General features: G+C 46.0%; 1 protein-coding gene across 1 annotated transcript; it reads right to left on the bottom strand.

The window, feature by feature from the left end:
* Positions 1-474: 474 nt before the first annotated feature.
* On the bottom strand, positions 475-14,656 carry LOC121560109 (palmitoyltransferase ZDHHC5-A-like). Its single transcript, XM_045216895.1, is given in 14 exon segments — positions 475-2,714; positions 2,717-2,791; positions 2,793-2,835; positions 3,855-4,741; positions 4,743-4,898; positions 7,003-7,115; positions 7,679-7,799; positions 8,106-8,232; positions 8,860-8,951; positions 9,917-10,019; positions 10,312-10,484; positions 11,134-11,291; positions 12,079-12,200; positions 13,382-14,656. Coding segments are annotated over 14 exon segments (2,430 nt in total). The 5' UTR covers positions 13,534-14,656; the 3' UTR covers positions 475-2,606.
* Positions 14,657-24,202: the final 9,546 nt, after the last annotated feature.

Below are 24,202 nucleotides of genomic sequence, written 5' to 3'. Positions count from 1 at the left end.
GTCTCAGTAACATGTACGTTTTGGCGCCACCTGGTGGCAATGTGGCATAATTCACAACCTACATTTTGTTACCACCTTCTGGTACATTGTGATAGTGACGGCATTTAAGAGTTATGGAGGGAGGCGAGACATGAAGCCAAGTTTTCAGCCCCACCAGTAGGGGTTTGCTCCCTACAAATGAACCTGAGAAGTAATTACAGGCACCACTGGCTGATGTAAACCCCATAATCATTCTCTGTATCCTGTGTGGAAGAAATTCTGTTAAAGGTGCATGAAAATATACTGTAACTGGATCATCTTAACGTACCTATTTAAGTAACCTTAATTTACCTTTTCATAGCCAAAGTGGAATCCTTTGGTCCAGCTCAAAGTTCTACTCTGAATGTGTAGTAAGTAGCCTGTGTTCGGTGCTTTCTCCTCATGTGTTGCCAGACATCAGCAACCTCAACTACAAGCAGAACAAAGCATGCTGCCTTTGGTTTTAAAGACTTTATTACCAATGCTCAAACACACGCACATACACGCCCACACACACACACAGAGCTCTATACAGTACATATCTTTTTTTTTCTTCCAATTTCAAACACCCAAGTCCCAGGCCCGTACTTGTCTAAACATCATCTGCAAAAGGCATTGGCTGTTCCTGATGGCAGTCAAACATCTTTGCCTTCTCATTGGGCGACGTGCTCTTTTAGTCCTAGCCCATTTCTGACTGGTCAAACAAACTGTAAGTCTAAAGCAATGCCCTGTAAATTGTCCTAAAATCTTGCAAAGAAAAGTATAAATTAAATATAAAAAGGGTGTTACTTTCAGCTGCTCATCTCATTGGTTTAACCATTAACAAATAAAAGAGTAGGCTGATATGAATCACTTGCCCTCTCTGGATTGGTCGCGCCAAAGCATGTGATTCTCGCTACTTTCCCAATAGGTCAGCTAGTGGAAGGCAACCAGAGATGTCAGTATCTGGACCAATAAAACAAATATTTGGTTGTGTGTGTTATGGCACCCTATTCCTTATAGGCCCTGGTCAAAAGTAGTGCACTACATAGTGAATAGGGTGCCATTTCAGACACAACCATTACAAAGCTCAGAAGTAAACAAAGTACAACAGAGTATTTCTGAAATATGCCCCACGAGAAATCGAGTGGTTACTGTGTATCAAAGGACTTAAAAATGCTACATTGCCTTCTTTTATCAAATACATTGGTTCCCATTGGCTGAACCATAATTGTCCAGCTCCTCTCTTTGGCTGAAGACTCAAAACACAGCCTCTGATTGGCTGGTGCAGCCATCAATCTAAATGAGCCGCGTTCAAGGGCTAGTCGGAACTAGGAAACTGACATTTTTGACTTGCTAACTGGTTGAACGCGGCACGTGTTAAACTAAAAGCAGTTAGCAAGTCAAACATTTCCAAGTTCTGACTAGCACGTGAACGCGGCAACAGTTTTTTTTCCTGTTCAGTTACAATTTTTAAATTAACTCAAAGCAGAAAAACCCTATCAGCCCATTAAAAAAAATCTTGATCTTATCAACAGCTATATATAAATTCATATAAAAGAACATTTTGAAATTAAATAAGTAAAATTAAAAAAAACACTTCTCTCCTTGATTTTCAAGGCCATTGCTCCAAGGTTTGTTTAGAAAAGGCTGCTCCATCCTTAAAGTACAGACCTGACGATTTCGTCACTGGTCAGGTATTTTTATTTTTTTACCATTCCATTGGTCCTTAAGTGAAATCCCTCCCAGGGCACAGGGCCAGGCAAAACGAAATTCACCAATGACCCTACCCGTCTACTACAGTTTAGCATCTCCATTTCTGATTGGTCGTGAGAGAATGGCAGCGAGGTCACTAGCCAATCACAGTGGTCGATAGTGGCCGGAGCATGCCGCGGTCACCTTTAAATGCCACTGATTGGAGGAAATCACCATAAATTCCAAACCATATAATTCTGTACAGAGAATGAATCATTACACATTTATGAATGAATTAATAAATGAACATATTTTTTTTAAATATGGGCTGTGTTTACACAGGCAGCCCAATTCAGATTTATTTTGCCCAATCAGATCAGATCCTTTTACATCAGCTCTTTTCAGAGCTGATCTGATTGGTCAAAAAAAGATCAGAATTGGGCTGCCTGTGTAAAGGCAGCCATGTTGATCTTCCTTGTTTTATCCAATAAAAGGCAAACCCAGTCATAACTGTCAGTCGACCATTCCCAGAGTTCATTCCGCCCAGAAATTGGTGGATTGTCAAAGTGTCCCGCCTCTTCAGGGATATGATTGGCTCCCTGGGCCCATACGCCCACCATGTCATAATGGTGCATTGTGTTCTTGAATGTGATTGGTTAAACAACTTCCTCCCGATTAGTTCTGTAGTTCCTTGACTGGAGGTCTCTGAACGAGAGGGGAAGTCCGGAGTCCATCACGTTTGGAAGAGGAGCAAGAAAAGTCAGTTTTATCACCCAACTTTTAAAACGTCTGTTTATTAAAAGCTTTCCTCTCTCCTGAAGGGTCTTAGAGGCAGAAATATCATCAGTCCATCTCTGACCCCTCCTTCACCTCCTACCCCTGATGCCATTAGTCGGAGTCGCCGCCCGTCAAACTCAGACTGAAATCTCATAGGTGGTCCCGCCGACGCCCGTCACCTTCTTCACCCCGCCCCCCGGCTTGTGGGCAGGGCTCTGGGTGTTTCCAGGGCTGGGATAAGCCTGTCCGGGCGAGTGGACATGCTGATTGGGTGAGAGGGGGAGGAAGGGGTGGAGCCTGAGGAGGAAAGGGAGGACCTGGGCTGACCGTTTCGTCCGGCTGAACAACTTCATCTGAATCTCATCCCTGGATAGAGAGAACGAGAGAGAGGGAGGAAGAGAAAAGAAGAGGAAGATTAGTTAAGAGGTTGGAGAGGAAGAGCGCACACTCATAGGGTGTATCCCAAATGGCACCCTATCCCCAATATAGTGTACTACCTTTCACCAGGGCCCAAAGGGCTATAGGGAATAGGGTGCCATTTTGGAAGCATTCATAATCAAGCGATAGGATATATCCATATCATGCAGGGGTGACCAAGGGCTGGTACATACAGATATCTTCCACTGTAATCCTATAGTCAAACAGAGGGACGTCATGCTGGACAATGGTAACACACAGAGGGCAACAGGATAAAACACATCCACAACTACAGCAATAACACAACCATGATCTATGCAGGACAAAATGCATTTTGAGATAAAATAAAACATTTATCAAATCAAAAACTTTATAGGAAGATTAAAGTCCACAAATTGCTTTGTCATGACCATAATACATGCTAAAAACAAGGAATTCCTGCATCCCAAATGGCAATCTATTCCCTAAATAGTTCACGCATTTTGACCAGAAACCTATGGGCCCTGGTCAACAGCAGTACACTATATAGGGAACAGCGTACCATTACATCATGTATTGTGATACAGTAACATGTCTAGTAATAACACCATTACATAGTAAAGGGAACAGGGACAGGTGATGGAGACCGTTCGGGACAGAGAAAAACTAAATGGAACAACTACAGACAAATTGTACGTACCAAATGGCACCCTATTCCCTAGAGAGTGCACTACTTTTGACCAGAGCCGTGGTAAAGTAGTGCACTTTATAGGGAATAGGGTGCCATTTGGAACCGAACACACAACAGAAGCAGGGATGAGGAGAAGCACCGACTCTACAGACGAGTGGAAAACAGAGAACGGAAAAAAAGAGAGGAAAAGGAACTCACAGGAGCCTGGGAGGAGGAGGAAGAGAAGGAGGAGGAGAAGGAGGAGAAGAAGGAGGCAGCGGGCTGCAGTCAGTCAGTAAAGAGCAGAGCCGTTACTCACTTAGGTGCCTGGATCCCCCCTCCCCCTCCCGCCCCTCCCCCTCCGACCGAGGCCGACGCCTTGCGCACCATCCGGTACTGCATCTCTGCTGCCGCCGCCGAAGAGTACGACAGAGACTTCCCCAGCGGCGGGGGATGGGGGGAGCGCGGGGGGTGCGTGGAGGGGGCCAGGGGGGTGTCCGTGGACCGGGTGCGGTAGGGGTAATGGTGGTGGGCGGCCGAGTCGGACAGGAGCGGGGGCCGGGAGAAGCGGGGGTGTCTGGAGCTGTGGCTGCTGTGGTGGTGGTGGTGATGGTGGTGGTGGTGTGGGTGGGGGGGCTGGGGGGCCGCGGAGGAGGGAGGGGGCTGAGAGTGGTTGTGCGATTCCTGGAGGAGTCGCTCCCTCTCGGGGAGAGGCGGGGGGGAGGAGGAGGAGGCGCGGAGATAGTGGGCACGGTGCGGGGAGGAGAGGAGGGCTACCGAGGAGGCGGAGGGCTGGTGGAGCTCTGCGTCTCTCTGCTGGCTGAGCTGGGCCGACAGGTAGGGGGAGGAGTACCCCAGGACAGGGCCCGGGCCGGGCGGGATGGGGGTATGGTGGCGCCCGGGCGACATGTCGGGGGCGGCCGACTCAAAGTCGGGGCTCTCGGAGGGCGTGAGCAGGCTGTCGTACGATAGGCTGCCGTTGCGCGGCGGAGGCGTCTGATTGGCCAGGCTCTTGTAGCTCGTGGAGGTCGTCGCCTCGGAGACGTGGGCCGCGTTGTGGGCAGGGCCAGAACGCACACTGGAAGAACGGGAAGCCCCTCCCCCTCCGCCGGTAGATAGAACCGTTGGGTCTGAGAAGGAGGGGTAGGAACGTCCCCCTAGGGAGTAACCGGGGATACCGCCACCCCCTGACCCTGGTGCCCCCCTACTGACCCCCTCCTCCAGGTCTGTCTCCACCTCCTCCCAATCCTCCTCTCTCCCCTGGGGCCTCTCTCCCATCCAGACTGGGTTCAGAGCGGAAGCCAGGCTGCTGGCTGGACTGGAGCAGAGAGGACGACTCCTTCAGACTGTCCCCTCGACTCATCTGGTGGGGAGAGAGAGAGAGAGAGAGACAGAGAGACAGAGAGAGGGAGAGAGACAGAGGGAGAGAGACAGAGGGAGAGAGACAGAGGGAGAGAGACAGAGGGAGAGAGACAGAGGGAGAGAGACAAAGGGAGAGAGACAGAGGGAGAGAGACAGAGGGAGAGAGACAGAGACAGAGGGAGAGAGACAGAGACAGGGAGAGAGACGGAGACAGAGAGAGAAAGAGGTGGAGGGAGAGAGGAGAGGAGGGAGAGATGAAGAGAAAGAAGAGAGCAAGAGGGAGGAGGGAGAGAAAGAAAGAGGGAGAGAAGATAAAGTCGTGTTAACTCTATCCTTGTCACTGAATCCCACACTGGAAAGTGGAATGAGAATTGGATGTCCAACTCTACAGACACAGCACTAGGCCACTACCAATAACACCACAGTGGGAAGAACAAGGCGAGACATCGGGAAAGGGAACTACTCTTTCAGACCAGATGCATGGGCTTCACTATTCACTACACACAAGGGGTCTGTACGGGGAAGAATATATAGCCCTAGAACTTTTAGAATGCCCACATGGCTTCTGTTACATGATGTTATCTTTACAACACATAGGTCAGAAGAGTCCCACACCTTCAATAAAAACATTGAAACACACACACACTGTATATATAGCCAGATGGCTGTGGGATAGAGAGGAGGGGGGCAACATGTGTGCCCAGTGAAACAATAAGCTTGTGTCTCAAATGGCACCCTAGTCTGCATTTAGTGCACTAATTTTGATGAGGGCCCACGGGGCTCTGTATAGGGAATAGGGTGCCATTTGGGACACAGCATAAGAGTTAATGAAATGGATGTTGTTGTGGCCCGGCTAACAGATAACACAATTAGAGTTAATAGAGAAAAAAAAAAACGATCTTCTTCCCCTGCTCCTGATAGAGCTCTTCTAACACATGGCTTGCATCCCAAATGGCACCCTATTCCCTATATAGTGCACTACTTTTGACCAGAGCCTTATGGGGACCTGGTCAAAAGTATTGCACTTTATAAGGCAGGGATCTTCAACTTTGATAGGGGTGGGGGCCACAAAAGAATCTGAACTCATCACGACAACTCGCAACATTCTAGTAGCCCCCCTCTTGACAGCAGAGAGAACATTTTAATGTTTTAAAGTGAATTTTGTGCACTTCTACACATTTCGCCATGGGGCAGAGAGAAGTTTTTGCTATTTTATAACTAATTTCATGCAATTCTACTCATTTTGCCAAGGGGGAGGGGGGGGGGGTGTTTGCAGTTTTTTATATGATATCCGGCCGGTAATTCGACCATGATAACATGTTGAGATAGCTGGCTGCTAAACTAACTTAGCAATCTAAAACATGTTTTGCTGACATGGGCTAATTGACTGACTATCAGTGACTGACATAACAAGAGAAAAACTGCTGATGCACAACCACATTTTGAAATGACACATTCTACTATTACTACTAACGTCAAACAGCAGCTGGGCCATTGACAGTCCACTGTGTGATTCCAGAATTGATTTAAGGGAATTATAATCAGATTGTGTGACATATAGGAAACATACCACACATGTAAAATAGGTCAAATAAAAATGAACTAATATGTGAATGAACTACCACAAAATCTTTCTACAACAAGAAATAGCTAGGGGAGAATATTTTCTACAACAGTGTGGGGAAAGCTATAGGCTAAAAGATGACACACAGGGTTGGGTAACTAGATCTAATAACACACACTCAAACTAAAGAAAATAAAGACAAATAGTCCAGCATTCACTTACTGATACTGTTCAACTGAAAGCCACTGAGTAACCAATCAAAAGGCAGGAAAAGAAGCCACAAGTAAAAAACAGAGATGCATTAACAAATCATAACAAATCAAACGATTAAAGACAGGCAGGCAGGCAGCCAATGAGATCCCTGATATATAACATATAAAGCTGAGTCAGAGAGAACGACGTGTGTGTTACCGGAGTAGTTTGATATGGATCATACCTCACACAGCATACACTCTCTTTCAGACACAGACTTTCACACAGACACACAGTCACTTTATGCGCGAGCTAGCTGGTTGGCATTAAGACAGTGTGTGTGTGTTACCTGGTTGGCGTAGGCATGGGTGAGGGCAGTGTGGTTCTTTCCTGGACTGCTATAGGTCGGCCTGTACTTATACATGGTGGGTGTGGGCGGGGCTTTGTTCAGAAGACTACTCTCTGTGGAGAGACAGACAGACAGACACAGAGGGGGAGGGGGAAGAGGTAGAGAAGAGAGAGCGATTTAAATACATGAACTCAGGTATATAATTGTTTTCATACATAAACTTCATTTTACCAGCTAAGTTGACTGATAACACTGTCATTTACAGCAACAACCTGGGTCGTGTTCATTAGCCACCAAACGGAAGAAAACAAACTGAAACAGGGAGGGACTACCTGAACTTGTCCAACAGGAAACACTTGTTAACCTTTTCCAAAACGTTTTCCCACGGTGTGTAGTAATGAATACAACTCTGGTGAACCGAGTGTGTGAGCTGTGCATGCGTTTCAATGCGAGTGTGTTTTAAGAATAATAATAATAATAATAATATAATAATATGCCATTTAGCAGACGCTTTTATCCAAAGCGACTTACAGTCATGTGCGCATACATTTTTACGTATGGGTGGTCCCGGGGAACGAACCCACTACCCTGGCGTTACAAGCGCCATGCTCTACCAATTGAGCTACAGAGGACCACATTTTAATGTGTGTTTGTGTGTGTGTGTGTGTGTACGTACCCTCTGTGTGTTGCCCGTGGTGGCCTCTGGACAGGCCGGGGTACCTGAGCTCTGGTTTGGGTGGAGGAGCGGGCTCCGCATCGCACGACTGACTCTCCATCATCTCCAGACTACTCTTAGACTGAGGGAGGGAAGGAGGGAAGGAGGGAAGGAGGGAAGGAGGGAAGGAGGGAAGGAGGGAAGGAGGGAAGGAGGGAAGGAGGGAAGGAGACAGAAAATAAATGAAATTTAATAGAATAAATGTCAGTCTATACAGCACAGTGCCGTGGCAGAGTGACAACTGGAGTGCAATAACCATTCCCAATGCTGAGAGCAAGAAGGACTAATGAACATACAGATCGTGAGTGTATGCGTGCATATGCATGAGTGTGTGTGCGTCTGGCACGTGCGTAAACGAGTGTCTGTATGGGTCTTTGTCGCGTCATACCCGGTGGAGGTCTCCGTGGATACCGTTGTCGAGGACCTTGGCGGCCAGCTGGGTGTCAGTGAGCTGTGGCCGGAGGAATGGAGGCTGGACAACCACACTGTGAAGCTTCCTCTTCCTCCCCAGGTACCTGATGAAGACAAAATCAAATCATATTATTAAAAGGAGAAAGAGTAGTAAGAGAAGGAACGGATGAGGGAGAGCAAGAAGCACATGAGGAGGATGAAGAGGACCCATAGAGATAGATAGAGGACTCATCTTTGTATCTGTGCCATTATGGTGCCTGTAACAGCACAGGCAGCGCCACTGAGGTTATCTCCATTTAAAAGTAGTCCATTTTCATATTTTGTGTTTGAAAAAAAGATACAATTGGTTTCCTGAACCAATGCATGTCATTCAGTTATTGTGGCCACTAGATGGCAGTGTTCTAGCTTAAATCCCTTTAACTAAAGGCAACCCAATTTGAAGAAGACAATGCTCTGATCATTGACTGATGGCTCCCAACCCATAGGAAATATCACCCAGTTGACTACTTTAAAAAAGGTGGAAGCCCTCAATGGAAATGTCCAGGCTAAAACGGGTTATATCCATCTAGAGTCCTCTATCCATCTCTATGAGAGGACCTAGTCTCGGTCATCAATCAAACCCCTAATAGCATGCAGGGATGACCGCAGCTCAATACACTGTTTGAACTGATAGTGTACATCTTGTTGCATTACTATTAGTATAAATTCATAGACAACAATGAGACAGAGACCTGGGTGCTTGGGAGCTGCAGAGCACGTGAGAAACGTTCTTCCAACAGCCATTAGTGAAAGGGTTCACTCCTCCCCTAAACTTCCCCGTCACCTGTGGGAGAGCGAGAGAGAGAGAGAAAGATGGAGGAAGAGGAGAGAGAGAAAAAGACAGGAGGGAGGGAGCGAAAAAGAGGAGGGAGAGAGAGAAAAAGAGAGAAAAAGAGAGAAGATAAAGATATAGAAAGAGAGAAACAAGAAAAGGTAATTCATTTTTCTCAAGGTATCATCCATTCATCAATACAACATATTTCAAGTGTAAACATCAAACATGGAGCGTCAAATAAAAGAGGGGGATAAATAGAGGGGAGGGAGGGATGGGGGGGTGAGGGAGAGGAGGACAGAGGATTATCCTCTCTCCTTGATGAGATTATGACCTGTGCATTTTCATTCAGGGGAGGGATGGAGGGAGACCGGGATGGAGGGAGGGATAGAGGAGTCATATTTTCAAGGATTATCATAGGGCCGTTGTAGAGATGAACTGTTTTGGGCCTTTAAGAACAACGTCAACATAAACGCACACCAACGGTTTAGTTCTCGGACAACAACAAAAGAGGTATGTGACAGAAAAACCCGTCAGATAAGAGGGTGTGATTGTTTAGGATGGGTTGGGCGTAGTGTTGGATCTGACGCAAACAAGGGGTCTACATATCTCCTCAAGGAGAAGAATGGACATGAATAAGTTAACATCGCCTTATCTGTAAGCATTTCATTGCACTGTTTACACCCGTTGTATTCTGTGTACATGACAAATAAACTTTGATTTGATTTAAATTTTTATCTCTATCTCAGTTTTCAAGGGGTATGCAGATTTTTTTCTGTGATAAGCATATCTCTCACTATGTACGTGATGACAGCTCATCTTCGCAATTGCAGGGCAAATTCTAGTCCAGGGAGCTGCCAGCTTTGGTTCCAGCCTCTTGGCTATTAGGACATTTCTGACAGAGGTAAAAGCACTTTGAAAAGGACAGTTATACCTGTTAGTTGGTGGTTCGTTCCTGGTGTGTGTGTGTGTTGTACCTGTTCGTTGGTGGTTCTCCCCCGGGCCACCAGTACCATGTGGAAGCCAGTGAGACCAGCCACTGGGATGAAGAAGAGACCAGCCACACACATCACTGCCATACTGAGAGACCAGGGGTTAAGGAGAGAACAGAGACACTGAGACACCAACTAACACACTCATAGTGTGCGTCCCAAATGGCACCCTATTCTTTCCATAGTGCACTACTTTTGACCAGGGCACATTTGGGATGCTGCCATAGACTTTAACACTTCCGAAATGTGTTGAAAATTAAATACTCACATGAACCAACCTATACATCCAACCAACAAAACACACACCCCCAACCCCACCAAAACATCCACACCCTTGGCCTTTAGGACATTCCACCCCCCCCCACCTATGTACAGGATACGTGACGGCAGAGTGGACCCTGTCCAGCTGCTGTGTGTGGTAGAGGATGTAGAGCAGTCCGAAGCCAAACACTCCCATGATGTGGACCGTCAGGGACAGCAGGAACAGGAAGAAGTAACGGTAGTTCCTCCGGCCGATACAGTTGTTCACCCACGGGCAGTGGTGGTCAAAGTCCTGGAGGGGGGAGAGAGGGGATGGGGACAGGAGAGATGTGGGAGAGGAGCAAAGGGCGAGTTAGAGCCAACTGTGCAAAGTTAAAGGGATAGTGCAAGATTTTGTGTTTGTGTATGTTTAGGTGAGACACTGACAGTAGATTGCATCTCCACAGTTTGTGTCCAGTACGCGTGTTTCACTTCTACTTGGATCGGACGAGAGTTTTACACAAGAGCGTCCAACTCTTTGTTTCTCTGGCGCCCCACTCCCCCACCCCAGCAAGGATGTTCGCCTCTCTGGTCCCATAGGATAGTGGAGGATATTATATATGACCTATAATAGCAAGGGTTGAAGCCCTGGGGGTTGAGGGCTCATTCCATCAAGGTTTGTTCAAAAGGCATCTTTTTAGAGCAGGGCTCTCCAACCCTGTTCCTGGAGAGCAACCCTCCTGTAGGTTTTCAATCCAACCCCAGTTGTAACAAACCTGATTTAGCTTATCAACCAGGTGTGCTTGATTAGGGTTGGAGGGAAAACCTACAGGATGGTAGCTCTCCAGGAACAGGGTTGGAGAGCCCTGCTTTAGCTGATACGTGATGACATACTTGACCCTGTCCAGCTGTATGTTTATGTGAGACAGTGTGTGTGTGTGTGTGTGTGTGTGTATATATACCTCCACACAGTTGTCACACACGGAGCAGTGTGAGCAGCGGGGCGGTCTGTAGAAGCGGCAGGTTGAACACCACTTCATCCTGACCTGGATGCCTCGGATCTCCACCGTCTTGTAGAGTGGAGCGCGGAAATCATCCTCCTTGTCCTCATCCTCATCCGCTGGAGGAACACACACATACACTGTTAATACACTAGCAAGAACACACACCCCCTTACTAGATCACCATGAACACACACACACACACCGTTACTAGATCACCATGAACACACACCCTTACTAGATCACCATGAACACACACACACACACACACTGTTAATGCACTAGCAAGAACACACACCCCCTTACTAGATCACCATAAACACACACACACACACTGTTAATGCACTAGCAAGAACACACACCCCCTTACTAGATCACCATGAACACACACCCTTACTAGATCACCATGAACACACACACCCTTACTAGATCACCATGAACACACACACACCCTTACTAGATCACCATGAACACACACACACCCTTACTAGATCACCATGAACACACACACACACACAACTGTTAATGCACTAACAAGAACACACACCCCCTTACTAGATTACCATGAACACACACCCCTACTAGATCACCATGAACACACACACACTGTTAATGCACTAACAAGAACACACACCCCCTTACTAGATTACCATGAACACACACCCTTACTAGATCACACACACACTCCCTTACTTGATCACCATGAACACACACCCTTACTAGATCACCATGAAACACACACCCTTACTAGATCACCATGAACACACACCCTTACTAGATCACCATGAACACACACACACATATACATACTACATAGCATAGGCAGTAGACAGTCATACAGAGTTTGCAGGGAGCATGGGATGGGAGGTAGGTGTTGTTATAAATCTGTGCAACACACACACACACCTCTGGGGAAGATGCCCGGGTCCATGAATGTGGCCATGCAGAAGTTGGCCAGGACGAACAGGAAGATGACACCGTTGTAGATCGGCACGGCAACCGAGAACTGCTCCGTCAGCCATGGACACCTGAAAGAGAGGGAAGGAGAAAGAAGTTAGATCCTTTGTATTTATTCATAACAAGAACCACAGCAAAGCCCTGTTAAATAACACCTCAATAAAGGAAGGAATATCACGGCAGTATTGGTGACAGTAAGCTCCATCTATGAATTTGAGAGTGGCTACATTTGTCCAGCCCCACCCTCAGCTTTATAGCAAACCTAGTGGCAGGGCTGACATTCTTTGAGTAGGTGTGTTTGACAGGTAGGGCAGTGGCCGTACAGACGCAAAATTGTCAACAGTATCTGTTTAGGAAGAGCTTGTCTCATTGCCATGGGAACGGGGTGACCCACATATGGAGATCACCTGTTGCATGGACAACGGGCCAAGACCCAGAGAGAGAGCGAGCGAGGTAGTTCATGCTAGGTTTAGCAAAGGCCGCGCATTCGTCTAGTGAATAAAGCACTTGCTGATTAAACCGAGTTGAGCAAATTCAGAGGGAGACGGATCGCAACAGAGAGAGAGGGGATGAGATGGATATAGAAGGACAGGGACAGAGAGAGAGAGAGAGAAAAAGACAGCTCTTTATTAAGGGTGACAGATGCTGGCCTATTTTCCCTCTATTCCAGCATGGTGGTGGTTGTTGTTGTAATATGGAGTAGAGCTATGAACTGACAGGCCGCTCCAGACACACCCTGACCTGTCCTGTCTTACTCTGCACTACTAGTACTGTCACACACTCAACTGTGTGTGTGTGTGTGTGTGTGTGTGTGTGGAGAGAGAGAGTAGTGTGTGTGTCTAGGTTTATGAGTGTGTGTCTTTACGTCTGACGTTGCTCTGTTCTGTCCCATTGCCAGGGGTTGACTGACTACATTACTCAATAACGTTACCTGTCACACACTACAGGCAGGCCCTAGGGGACTGGTGTGTGGGAGGAGTGTGTGGGTCGGAATTTATGCGCGTCTGTCTTTCTAGGAAGGCAGAGAATTAACCAAGTGAGGGTGTGTGTGGTGATAAGTGTTTATGTTAAGGTGTGGGTGTGTTTGAGGAGACGGTCTTGTGTGTGTGTGTGTGTGTGTGACTTGTGTAGGATGTGTACATGCTGTGCATTTGAGCATCTGTGTATGACGTGTGTATATGACGTGTGTGTGTGTGTGTGTGTGTGTGACCTGGCGGGGGGAGGGGGGTGGTGGTGGTTTGGTTGTACTCACGTGAAGCAGAAGAAGAGTGTGGTGGATCCCACCAGGAAGGCCGTCGCTGCCGACACGGGCACGTAGCGGGACGGGCGAAGTGGCCGGGACGGGGAGGCGGTGTGGGGGGCGAGGAGGCCACCCACACCCCCACTCTTACTGCTGCCCGGCATCACACAGGGGGAGAGGGGAGGGGGGGGACGGTGGAATTACCCCACCCAGGGGGGAGGTGGGGATGAGGGGGTAGGGGGATTTGTTTGGGGTGTGTGGATGGAGGGATGGATTATAGATTAAGAGAAAGGGCGTAGAGAGAGAGGGGGATTGAGGGGGTTAGAGAGGGAGGTAGAGGAGTCCCCTTCTCAATCGGACCAGAACGAGAGAAGACCTCTGCATGTTCACCGGAAAGAGGGGGACAAAAAGAAAGAAAGGGTAGATTCGCCCTCCCTAAACCGTGTGTTCAGAAAACAAAATCTGTCCCTTTGCTTAAAAGTTGTGGGATGTCTATTCAACTTGACCTTTGGCCTTGTCTGAGAGGAGGGGGTAAGACAGAGATAGAGGGGGGTATTTGATTGAGATGGACTCGGACAGCTGCAAGAGGCTTAAAGATCCTCCACTGTAATGCCTTTGTAAACGTAAAAGTAGATCAACAGAGCCACTATTTAAAGATGTGTTCTTATAAAATCGAGCCCATGCTGCTCTATGCTTGAATTACTGGCTTATATAGGAGGACAATAACAACAACTTCTGCTCAATTGTGTGTCAATCTCAAGGCTGATACTTTTAAATTGCTTGGTTTTTCTTTAGTCTTTAAATGGTTCCTTACAGTGGATTTGGGTAAATATAAGGAATATCAAGAAATGTGCGCGTGCGAGAGGTAAATAACTTAATTGAAGGCTTAGTGATTTTACGATACAACAAGAAAATAGTGCAATAAAAAAGCTGTGATATGGCTTGATTGTTTCGGTGTGGTATATAAAAACCTTGGACTGTCCCTGTTCAAAAGAAAATAAGAGGTATGTCCTAGTAAAGCATAACGTATATGATTTGGTGAAGCGGTTTTAACTGAAATTCCTTCTTTATTTCTTACAATCTTACTCTCCTCTAGTCCCTAGACTCATAAATGGTTTTTAAAAAACACTCAACTCTGGAGGTCAAAATGTCAGTTAGGTACAGAGGATGAGGCGGATCGCTTTGGTTGACCTGCTATACATAGCCTGTTCAATGACAGCCCGTATCAATAACTTAATATTTAAAAGAACTCTGGTTCAGTTCAATGACATTCAGACCCAATAACCGTCTTCCCATTCCAGACTAAGATGACAGATTGTACCGTCCATCGATTGTTCAGTCGGTAGCCTGTTCAGTCTGTTGACTATTCTGTCTGTGATATAGACCGTCTGAGTATCGATTTGGTTCTGACACAGAGGTTTTAAAAGGGTATGGAGCGATTGAGAGGTAGAGATGGATTGCAAGGTTTTTGATTTGTCGCAGGTAAAGATATAAAAAGATAGCAACTTAATCGTTCATGTTCTGCCTCGATAGAAAGGTAGGCTATCACTGGAGCTGGTCTAGTGTGTAAACAGGTAGTTGATATGCAGAAAGAGGGAAAGAGAAAAACAAAGAGAGAAAGAGGGGGGAGAGAGAGCGAGAGGTATAGCAAAAATGGTCTTTGATTGTGGCCAAGTGGGATTCTTGTCTGTGTATTTTGCCTCCTGGTTGGCTCAATCGTCAGATGAGACAGGAAAAACAAAACAACGTCAAAACGAGAGCTAGAAATCAGCGGAGACGGATATCAGGCAGTCCTATAGTTGCTCTGAAAGTCAGCTAGTTTCCTTATTCAATAAATGGCTGTCCCTTCAGTCCAAACAGAGTCTTAAAAACGCCAATGTGCTCGTAGACGGACGCTCAGACTTTGTTCTTCCTGGTCGGGGCATCCCTGAGCCAATGGGAGACAAGTAGGAAGTCTCAGACGTCGATCCCACCTGCTACAGGTGTGTGTCGAAGAAGACATGTACGCAGGTCAAATTGTGTGTGTCCCTGTAACCTGGAGGTGTCCGTGAGGGTGCACATATCCAAAACACCCTCTTGTAAAATCCACACAAAAAAACACCCCTTAAAGATCCTCCAGAAATATGGTAAAAAAAAATAAAAAAGCAATGTGAAGTTGAACCCAGAGAGGAAAGCCTGAAGATTAGAAGCTGGAATCTGTATTCCCTAGTGGGGTTGATGAGGAGCTCCTCCCCAGTGTCTGTCGAGACCCAAGGCCCAGCTGTGTTAGCTAGCCAAGGAGAGGAGGATGAGGAGGACCGTTAGTTACATAAGCCTCCGTCTCACTGAGCGAGGCAGCCAGCCAGCCATTCCTCCAGGGCCATTCCTGTCCTTCCGTCCCCCAGCGTAGTGCACCGAGAGGAGGGAGGGGGCACACCCTCCCACCACGACCCCTGGGAACCAGCTCTGGGTCTTGGAGTGCGTGTCTGAGTGACTGTGAGATAATGTTTATGTGACTCACTAGGGCTACTTCTAGAGGACTGTGTGTGATTCTGTGTGTGTGTGTGTGTGTGTGTGTGTGTGAGATATTCTGTGTGTGTCTGACTGTGTTAGTGTTAGTGTCTCTATCTATCTGTCTCTACTGTCTGGGTCAGCATCGAATTCTGTTTGTGTCTGTCTCTACGCGTGTGTGTGTGGGTCTCTCCGTCTGTGTGTGTGTGTGTGTGTCTGTGTGTAAAGGGGGAGGGTGGCAGTTAGGAGAGCAGAGTGATCATCTGTAATGAAGAGAGTTTAAATCCAACAGGTTTTCCAACGGGCACGGTCTCCCTCTCCACCCCCACTGTGGTGGCACTGGTGATCCTCTTCTCCTCTCTTTAGTCAGATACGTCTGGCAGGGCCTCTAGATGTCTGGTGGGATACAGCTCCTATAGGGAGGGAGAGGAGAGAACGAGGGAGGGGAGAAGAGGAAAGGGGGAGGGAAAGGGTGAAAGGGAGGAAAAGCGTGGGAGAGATACACGTGCTTAGCTCCATCATGAACCCAAGACAATTCTATGTATGGGACTTCATTGTAAACAAACAGCATTCAATGTCGAGCACCAACTAGTCTAGCAGGAATGCTTCGGTTGTTCACCTTGCTTCTGCTGTGTAAGTTATCTGCTGTTGTCACTGTGTGTGTGTGTGAGTGAGTCTGTCAACCGTGAGTGTGTCCGCGGGCAATATCTTTTTTTTTTTGCTCGGCCAGCAATCATTCTGGTTCCTAAAAAACAAATCCATAAAAACAAGGTGTGTGATTCGGTCTGGCAGATATTCCGTTAGCCCACCAGGGATTCATCTGAAAGAGTGTGAGAGCAAAAATAGATAAATAAATAAAAATATCCTGTCTCTCGTCTCGAAACAGTGTATGACAAGGTGTTGAGAGATGACAGTTTTCCTAATTAGCCAACTCAATGAGAGTTGAACCCTATAACCTGGGCCGTATGTGCCATTGAGACACAACCAATGTGAGAGGGTGTGAACCGTGAACGTACGAGTGAGTTTGAGTGAATGTGATTGTGTGTCTAGGACAGCGAAGGACACCACGGTTGACACGAAATGAGAGAACGCTCTTTGAGACAACCTGAACTTGTAGTTGAACACTAACAACGCTCATTTTGCCATTTTCCAACATTTCTCGTTTTCATGCCAACACAACACAAGGTAGAAGGCCTGCCTCCTCTGTTGAAAGAGGTTTTCTCCAGAACACAACCCATTGTACGCCACATTTTTACATTTAGGTCATTTAGCAGACACTCTTATCCAGAGCGACTTACAAGAGCAATTAGGGTTAAGTGCCTTGATCAAGGGCACAGACTTTTCACCTAGTCGGCTCGGGGATTAGAACCAGCGACCTTTCGGTTACTGGCACAACGCTCTTAACCACTAAGCTACCTGCCGCCATTAGGTGAGAAGACAGGGAGAAGATGCAGCAACCTGTGATTAAGCTCCATTCAAAGACATTAATTTCACTGAACCGCTACAGAGTCCCAAGTCCCTATTAGAGTGCAAACCTCAGCAAGTTATCATCATGATTCATGAGCAGAATTTGCATTTATAGCGGCTTAGTACTTTTTCTTCAATCTCAAAGCACTTTAAATTGTATTTGGTTGAATGATCCATTCCTCAACCAATTAGGTGCTCCCTAACTCCCCTTCGACAGTTGAAGTATTCAACTCAACTCCGGTCACTTTATGACATCCTTCCCAGGGTCGTATTCATTAGGCATCAAACAGAAGCAAACAGACAAACAGGGAGGGAGGGACTAACTGAACTAGTCCAATAAAAACATTTCCATTGCACCATGTTTTGAAAAAGGTTTTCTCCAATGTGCCCAATGAATCTATGACCTTTGATTCTCCAAACCGCCTCCCACACTGGTCTGTAATTAGGGTGATGTAGTTCTAAGCAGGCTGACTGATCGGGGACATGCCTATAGATATCAGGCTCAGCTACGCAGAGACAGGAAGTGACGGTGACAGTCAGACTGATGACCTGAATCATTCAAACACTAATACACATCCTGTAACATCACCTCCCAGGTTATTCTAAGTCCACGTCCCAAATGGCACCCCATTTCCTTTATAGAGCACTACCGTTGACCAGGGCCCATACTTTTTACCATAGGGCCGTGGTCAAAGGTAGTGTACTATAATGGAACTAGAGTGTAATTTGGGACACAGACCAAGCCTCTTCCGAGCCAGAACAGCGATAGGGCCTAGGCCCATCTCCTGTTTCTGTAGTGTGAGGCAGCTTGAGGTATAAGTTCACCCCCTAGACAGGACGCTAGTCTGTCGCAAGGCCACACCCCCAATCCATCTCATTGGATAGTAAGCCTAACCGTTCATTTTTGGACTTTGACTATCACCTATGACTGATTCCTCTCTCCCTCTCCTTCTGGAATCTACATCTCCAACATAAGGAGGAGGGCCAGACGGGATAGTAACAATGGAGAAATCGCTGGTATGTCTGTAACATAGAACCCTCTCCTCTGCTTTGGGCTAAGTTCCAATCGAATGTGTCAAATATATAGACCTCTGCTCTGCTTTGGGCTACGTCCCAATCGTATTCATTAACCTCCTAGTATAGTCATCGCCCTTCCTTCATCATAATGGAGGTAGGTAGGCAGACCAGGAGTGTTTTCGACCAGACCAAGGAAAACCCACGGCGCTTGCTAGTTATAGCCATATAAATAAGGCCCAGAGTTTTTCCTAGTCCGTTCACATGGTCGGGAACACCTCTGGCCTTACTGGTAAGAGAGAGAAGACTGGCTTGTATCACTCAGACCAATGGTTATCTGAGTGAGACGGATGCTATCTAGGAGTATTGGGACACAGCATGATACTGATATAGGCTGTGTCCCAGATGGCATCCTATTCCCTAGAAAGTGCACTACCCTATGGGCCCTGGTCAAAGTAGAGCCCTATGGGCCCTGGTCAAAGTAGAGCCCTATGGGCCCTGGTCAAAGTAGAGCCCTATGGGCCCTGGTCAAAAGTAGTGCACTACATAGGGAGCCATTTGGGACGCAAAATAGCTGGTTAGCCTGCAGCAGTAGAATGTTGCCAGGAAAAGGGTATCTCTGCCTAGGCTGTCATAATACTGAGGTCTAGAGAGCGATTACACATATATTGGGGGAAATGGGCACACACACAGCGAGACATAGTGAATGTAACATGAGTGCGGATAATTTCCTAATCAGTGGAGTAGGTCTTATTGCCGTGGGGAGAAACAGAAGCACAGACACACAATATGACTCATTGATGTGCTACGCCCTGCCTGCGCTCACCTCATTTCTGGGGTTGTCGAGGAGATATGCAATCAGAACCTTTCATGTATGACCAACAATAAGTATCGGTCCCCTCCCCCTCTACAGTCTAAAGGCATGTAATCATCTGATGAGGACCAGTGGGTACCAGGTACTGAGAGATGATTAGATACTCAAACGTGACCACAGATGGACTGAGATTATTTTGTATATATATATTGTTTAGAGGGACTGAGATTTTGCCTGTTCTTTGAAAAAACATTCTCCCTTCCTGGAAGTAATCACTGGTCTGGAGCGACTACAAAACTGGATAGGTGAAAGCAATGTAATAGAACCTTGGCGTGCAACCATCTATCTTCACTTATGCCTTTCTACCGTAATCGTGTTAGACCTGTCATCAACAAACTTCAAGGAAGGATGCATTTACAAGTATTTTCCTAACCCGGCCTGTGTTCAAGTCTCTAGTCTCTCTCTTTGGTGTCCACTGTCCAGGAGAAGTATTGACTTCTGGACCATTGACCTACCTGTGGAGGACCTCCCACTGACTCAACAAACAAACTAGCTGCTTCATCTGGGAATTTGTCTCAATTAGTATTTCCTTTCTCAAATCCCATTGGAGGGGAGAAGATCCAAGGTACCTCCCCTCAGGCCTTCTCCACCAATGCGTTTTCAGGAGGCGAGGAGAGCGGATTGAGGAAAGAGCCTGGGAGGGACTATCCCATGCTTTGAAGACTGACACAGATGACAGCTGAGAGAGAAATAGAGAGTGTGAAATAGAGCTAGCCTATTCTGACACAGTCAGATTCCATGAGGATTAGCTAATGATCATCACTTCCTCTTCTTTTCAGTTGGCTGCTGGGTAAAACAAGCTGATGCCTTCCTTGTAGGGCATGCTCACCTACATCATCACACTCAGCGGGGAACAATGTAATTGGATGCAACGGTGTGTGTTGTCACCCCGTAAGGGGAAATGTGTATGTGTACAACAGCTGTCTCTCTCTCTTTAGGCTACATGCCCTCATTGCTCAGGGGCATTGAACTACATATCTCTCTGTCTCTCCATTTTCAGCCATCATTCCTTTCCATTTACATGACCCACTCCCCCCCATGGGGATCAATGAAGTACATTCATTCAGATAACACCCTTGGACTGTCACACTACATCTGGTGCTTAAAACAATCTACACAACTAACAAACCAAAGTCCTTACAGTTCCTTCCTGCAATATAATATGCTTATGATCTGAGTAGGGCTGTGAAGATGATGGAATTTTGGATGATGGTAATTGGCCAGCCAAATGACCGCAGTCTCTGTAATAACCGTTATAATAATAATACAATTTAAATGTATATTATTTTTTTCAACACATTTTCCCCTCTCCTCCACTCCTGACTGCATGTGCTGCCATAGGTTATATTTCTGTGTGCTGCTGCGCCTTTCTACATGTGCTCATTTGCTACAACACCTTCCTTGATTCAGTAAGGAGCAACAAAGCTTCATCACGTTGTTAAGAGTCCATGTTACCGCAGAAACGGACAGCCACATGAATGCCCGGCTGTCCCCAGTCAGCTGTTCGCTAAAAAAATATAACTATTTTTTACGGTGAGACCACCCTGCATACACTACCAGTCAAACGTTTTAGAAAACCTACTCCTTCAAGTTTAAAAAAAAACTATTTTCTACATTGTAGAATAATAGTGAAGATATCAAAACTATGAAATAACACATATGGAATCATGTAGTAACCAAAAAAGTGTTAAACAAATCAAAATATAATTTAGATTTGAGATTATTCAAATAGCCACCCTTTGCCTTGATGACAGCGTTGCACACTCTTGGCATTCTCTCAACCAGCTTCATGAGGTAGTCACCTGGAATGCATGTCAATTAACAGGTGTGCCTTCTTAAAAGTTAATTTGTGGAATTTCTTTCCTTCTTAATGCGTTTGAGCCAATCAGTTGTGTTGTGACAAGGTAGGGGTGGTATACAGCAGATAGTCCTATTTGGTAAAAGACCAAGTCCATATTATGGCAAGAACAGCTCAAATAAGCAAAGAAAAAAACCACAGTCTATCATTACTTTAAGACATGAAGGTCAGTCAATAGGGAACATTTCAAGAACTTTGAAAGTTTCTTGAAGTGCAGTCGTAAAAACCATCAAGTCATATGATGAAACTGGCTCTCATGAGGACCGCCACAGGAATGGAAGACCCAGAGTTACCTCTGCTGCAGAGGATACATTCATTAGAGTTACCAGCCTCAGAAATTGCAGCCCAAATAAATGCTTCACAGAGTTCAAGTAACATACACATCTCAACATCAACTGTTCAGAGGAGACTGTGTGAATCAGGCCTTCACGGTCCAATTGCTGCAAAGAAACCACTACTAAAGAACACCAATACGAAGAAGAGAATTGCTTGGGCCAAGAAACACGAGCAATGGACATTAGACCGGTGGAAATCTGTCCTTGGGTCTGGAGTCCAAATTGGAGATTTTTGGTTCCAACCGCCGTGTCTTTGTGAGATGCGGTGTGGGTGAACGGATGATCTCCGCATGTGTATTTCCCACCGTAAAGCATGGAGGAGAAGGTGTTATGGTGCTTTGCTGGTGACACTGATTTATTTAGAATTCAAGGCACACTTAACCAGCATGGCTACCACAGCATTCTGCAGCGATACGCCATCCCATCTGGTTTGGGCTTAGTGGGACTATTATTTGTTTTTCAACAGGACAATGACCCAACACACCTGCAGGCTGTGTAAGGGCTATTTGACCAAGAAGGAGAGTGATGGAGTGCTGCATCAGATGACCTGGCCTCCACAATCCCCCGACCTCAACCAAATTGAGATGGTTTGGGATGAGTCGGACCACAGAGTGAAGGGAAACCAGCCAACAAGTGCTCAGCATATGTGGGAACTCCTTCAAGACTGTTGGAAAAGCATTCCAGGTGAAGCTGGTTGATAGAATGCCAAAAGTGTGCAAATCTGTCATCAAGGCAAAGGGTGGCTATTTGAAGAATTTCAAATATAAAATATATTTTGATTTGTTTAACACTTTTTTGGTTACTACATGATTCCATATGTGTTAAAGTCCCCTGTAGCTCAGTTGGTAGAGCATGGTGCTTGCAACGCCAGGGTTGTGGGTTCGTTCCCCATGGGGGGCCAGTATGAAAATGTATACACTCACTAACTGGAAGTCGCTCTGGATAAGAGCGTCTGCTAAATGACTAAAATGTAATTTTATAGTTTTGATGTCTTCACTATTATTCTACAATGTAGTAAATAGTAAAAAATTAAGGAAAACCCTTGAATGAGTCGGTGTTCTAAAACTTTTGACCAGTAGTGTATACAATAGAAAGGTATTATTTCTCCTATCACTTCTTAGGTGTGAGTGAGATCACCACCCTGCCCAAAATAACTTGAGTTCAATTGGTTGCCATGGAGATGTCTGACCTCAGCTGCCCGGATGCTGTAGAAAGGGGGCCTTGGCACAAAAGTGAACTGATGAGAAACAAAACACTGAATTTAGGTTGAAAGAATGAGTGAATAATGTGTATTGTATCCCACATAGACCTCCTTCCGTTAATGCCTGCAGTAGCGCCCAGCCGGCCACGACTGTCGGCACAGGCTCCTCTCTTCACTAGCTAGGCTTCCATCCAGTCGGCAACAGATTTCCATGTAAATATTCAAAAATCTCCATAAAAACAATATGCACATTTTCCCGCCAGACGTAGAGAAAATAAAATTTACTTTTGCAGATACATTCCCATGTACCGAATAAAAAGTACAAGTTTTTTAAATGGGTTCCATCACATTTTCAACTCTACTGATTGTTTGGTCACAAACATTTTTGCGTTATATAGCCAATGTGCCCACTCTGGTCTTGGCACGTGCGCTCTAGCCAATAGCTAACAGATACAGTGCGGGTATAGCCTACATTGTGAGATTATTTATATTTGTCAAACTGCAGTCAAGCATCAATCATGTCAGCAGAATAAGTCAGCAGAAAATAATATTTTTGGGGAAAGGAGCATCAAGCTCATCACGTGCACCACCCTGGAAGTTCATCATAACTTATTTCATCTGTAGCCTAATAAACTGCATCCTTCCCCGAGTCCTAGTGGGAGGACCACACAAAATATCATCACGTGACTCCCAACTTTACTTCGATATGATGGTTATTATATCAATATTTGCGCATAAAGGATTTTCCACCACCATTTCTTACATAATTAATTTTACCGACACAAAAAGATCCCATCTTGCCTAATGTATTTTGTTTTGTCTGCATTTGGAAAGTTTACCGACAAATGTTCTGTTTCCATCAGGCCTGTAGTGACATGTTTTATCCAACATGTATTTTACTCGCATAGCAAGGTTGGATGGAAACCTGGTTACCGTAACACATTAATCACCACCACTAACAACTTCTCCTGGACCAGGGGGCAGCTGAGGAGACTGCATACAATTTGCATTCAAATGGAATCTGTATGGACTCTGCGTGCATATCAAGATCGATGGGGTGGCAGAGAGGTCTGCAGCCCAGAGGAGTAACGCCCCGGAGCCTGGAATCTGCTGGCAACAGCACACATGATGAGTAGAGCTGTTCACTCCCTGAGAGTGTATAATTCAGTCCCCATTCATCAAATGAGACGAGGATCAGGTGTGTCCCAATACTCTTGAATGGCTTCAGCTCCTCATCTCCTTTTGTTTGTTACATGATGAGTAGAGCTGTAGGGTAGTCACTAGCTTCTATAGCCACAAAGTCATAAACCCCGCCCATTTCTAAAATGTATCATCTTCCAAATTGTATTTTAAACCTAACCCCACTGCTAACCTTATGGCTAACCCTAACCTTAAATTAAGACCAGAACGCTAATTTTTGAAGCCAATTTTGATTTTGTGGCTGTGGAATCTGACTTTGTGATTATAGAAGCTAGTGGAAACCCAATACTCTTGAACAGCTTCCTCTCCTCATCTCCTTTTGTTTGATACACCTTCTATATTCCCTCTCTGATTTATCTTATCTTCTCTTACAGGGAGGAGCTTACCGTGACCT

The sequence above is a fragment of the Coregonus clupeaformis genome, unplaced genomic scaffold, assembly GCF_020615455.1.
Source record: "Coregonus clupeaformis isolate EN_2021a unplaced genomic scaffold, ASM2061545v1 scaf0844, whole genome shotgun sequence".
Classification (NCBI taxonomy): domain Eukaryota; kingdom Metazoa; phylum Chordata; class Actinopteri; order Salmoniformes; family Salmonidae; genus Coregonus; species Coregonus clupeaformis.
Note: the sequence above shows the minus strand (reverse complement) of the source record. Positions and strands in the feature narration are given on the sequence as shown.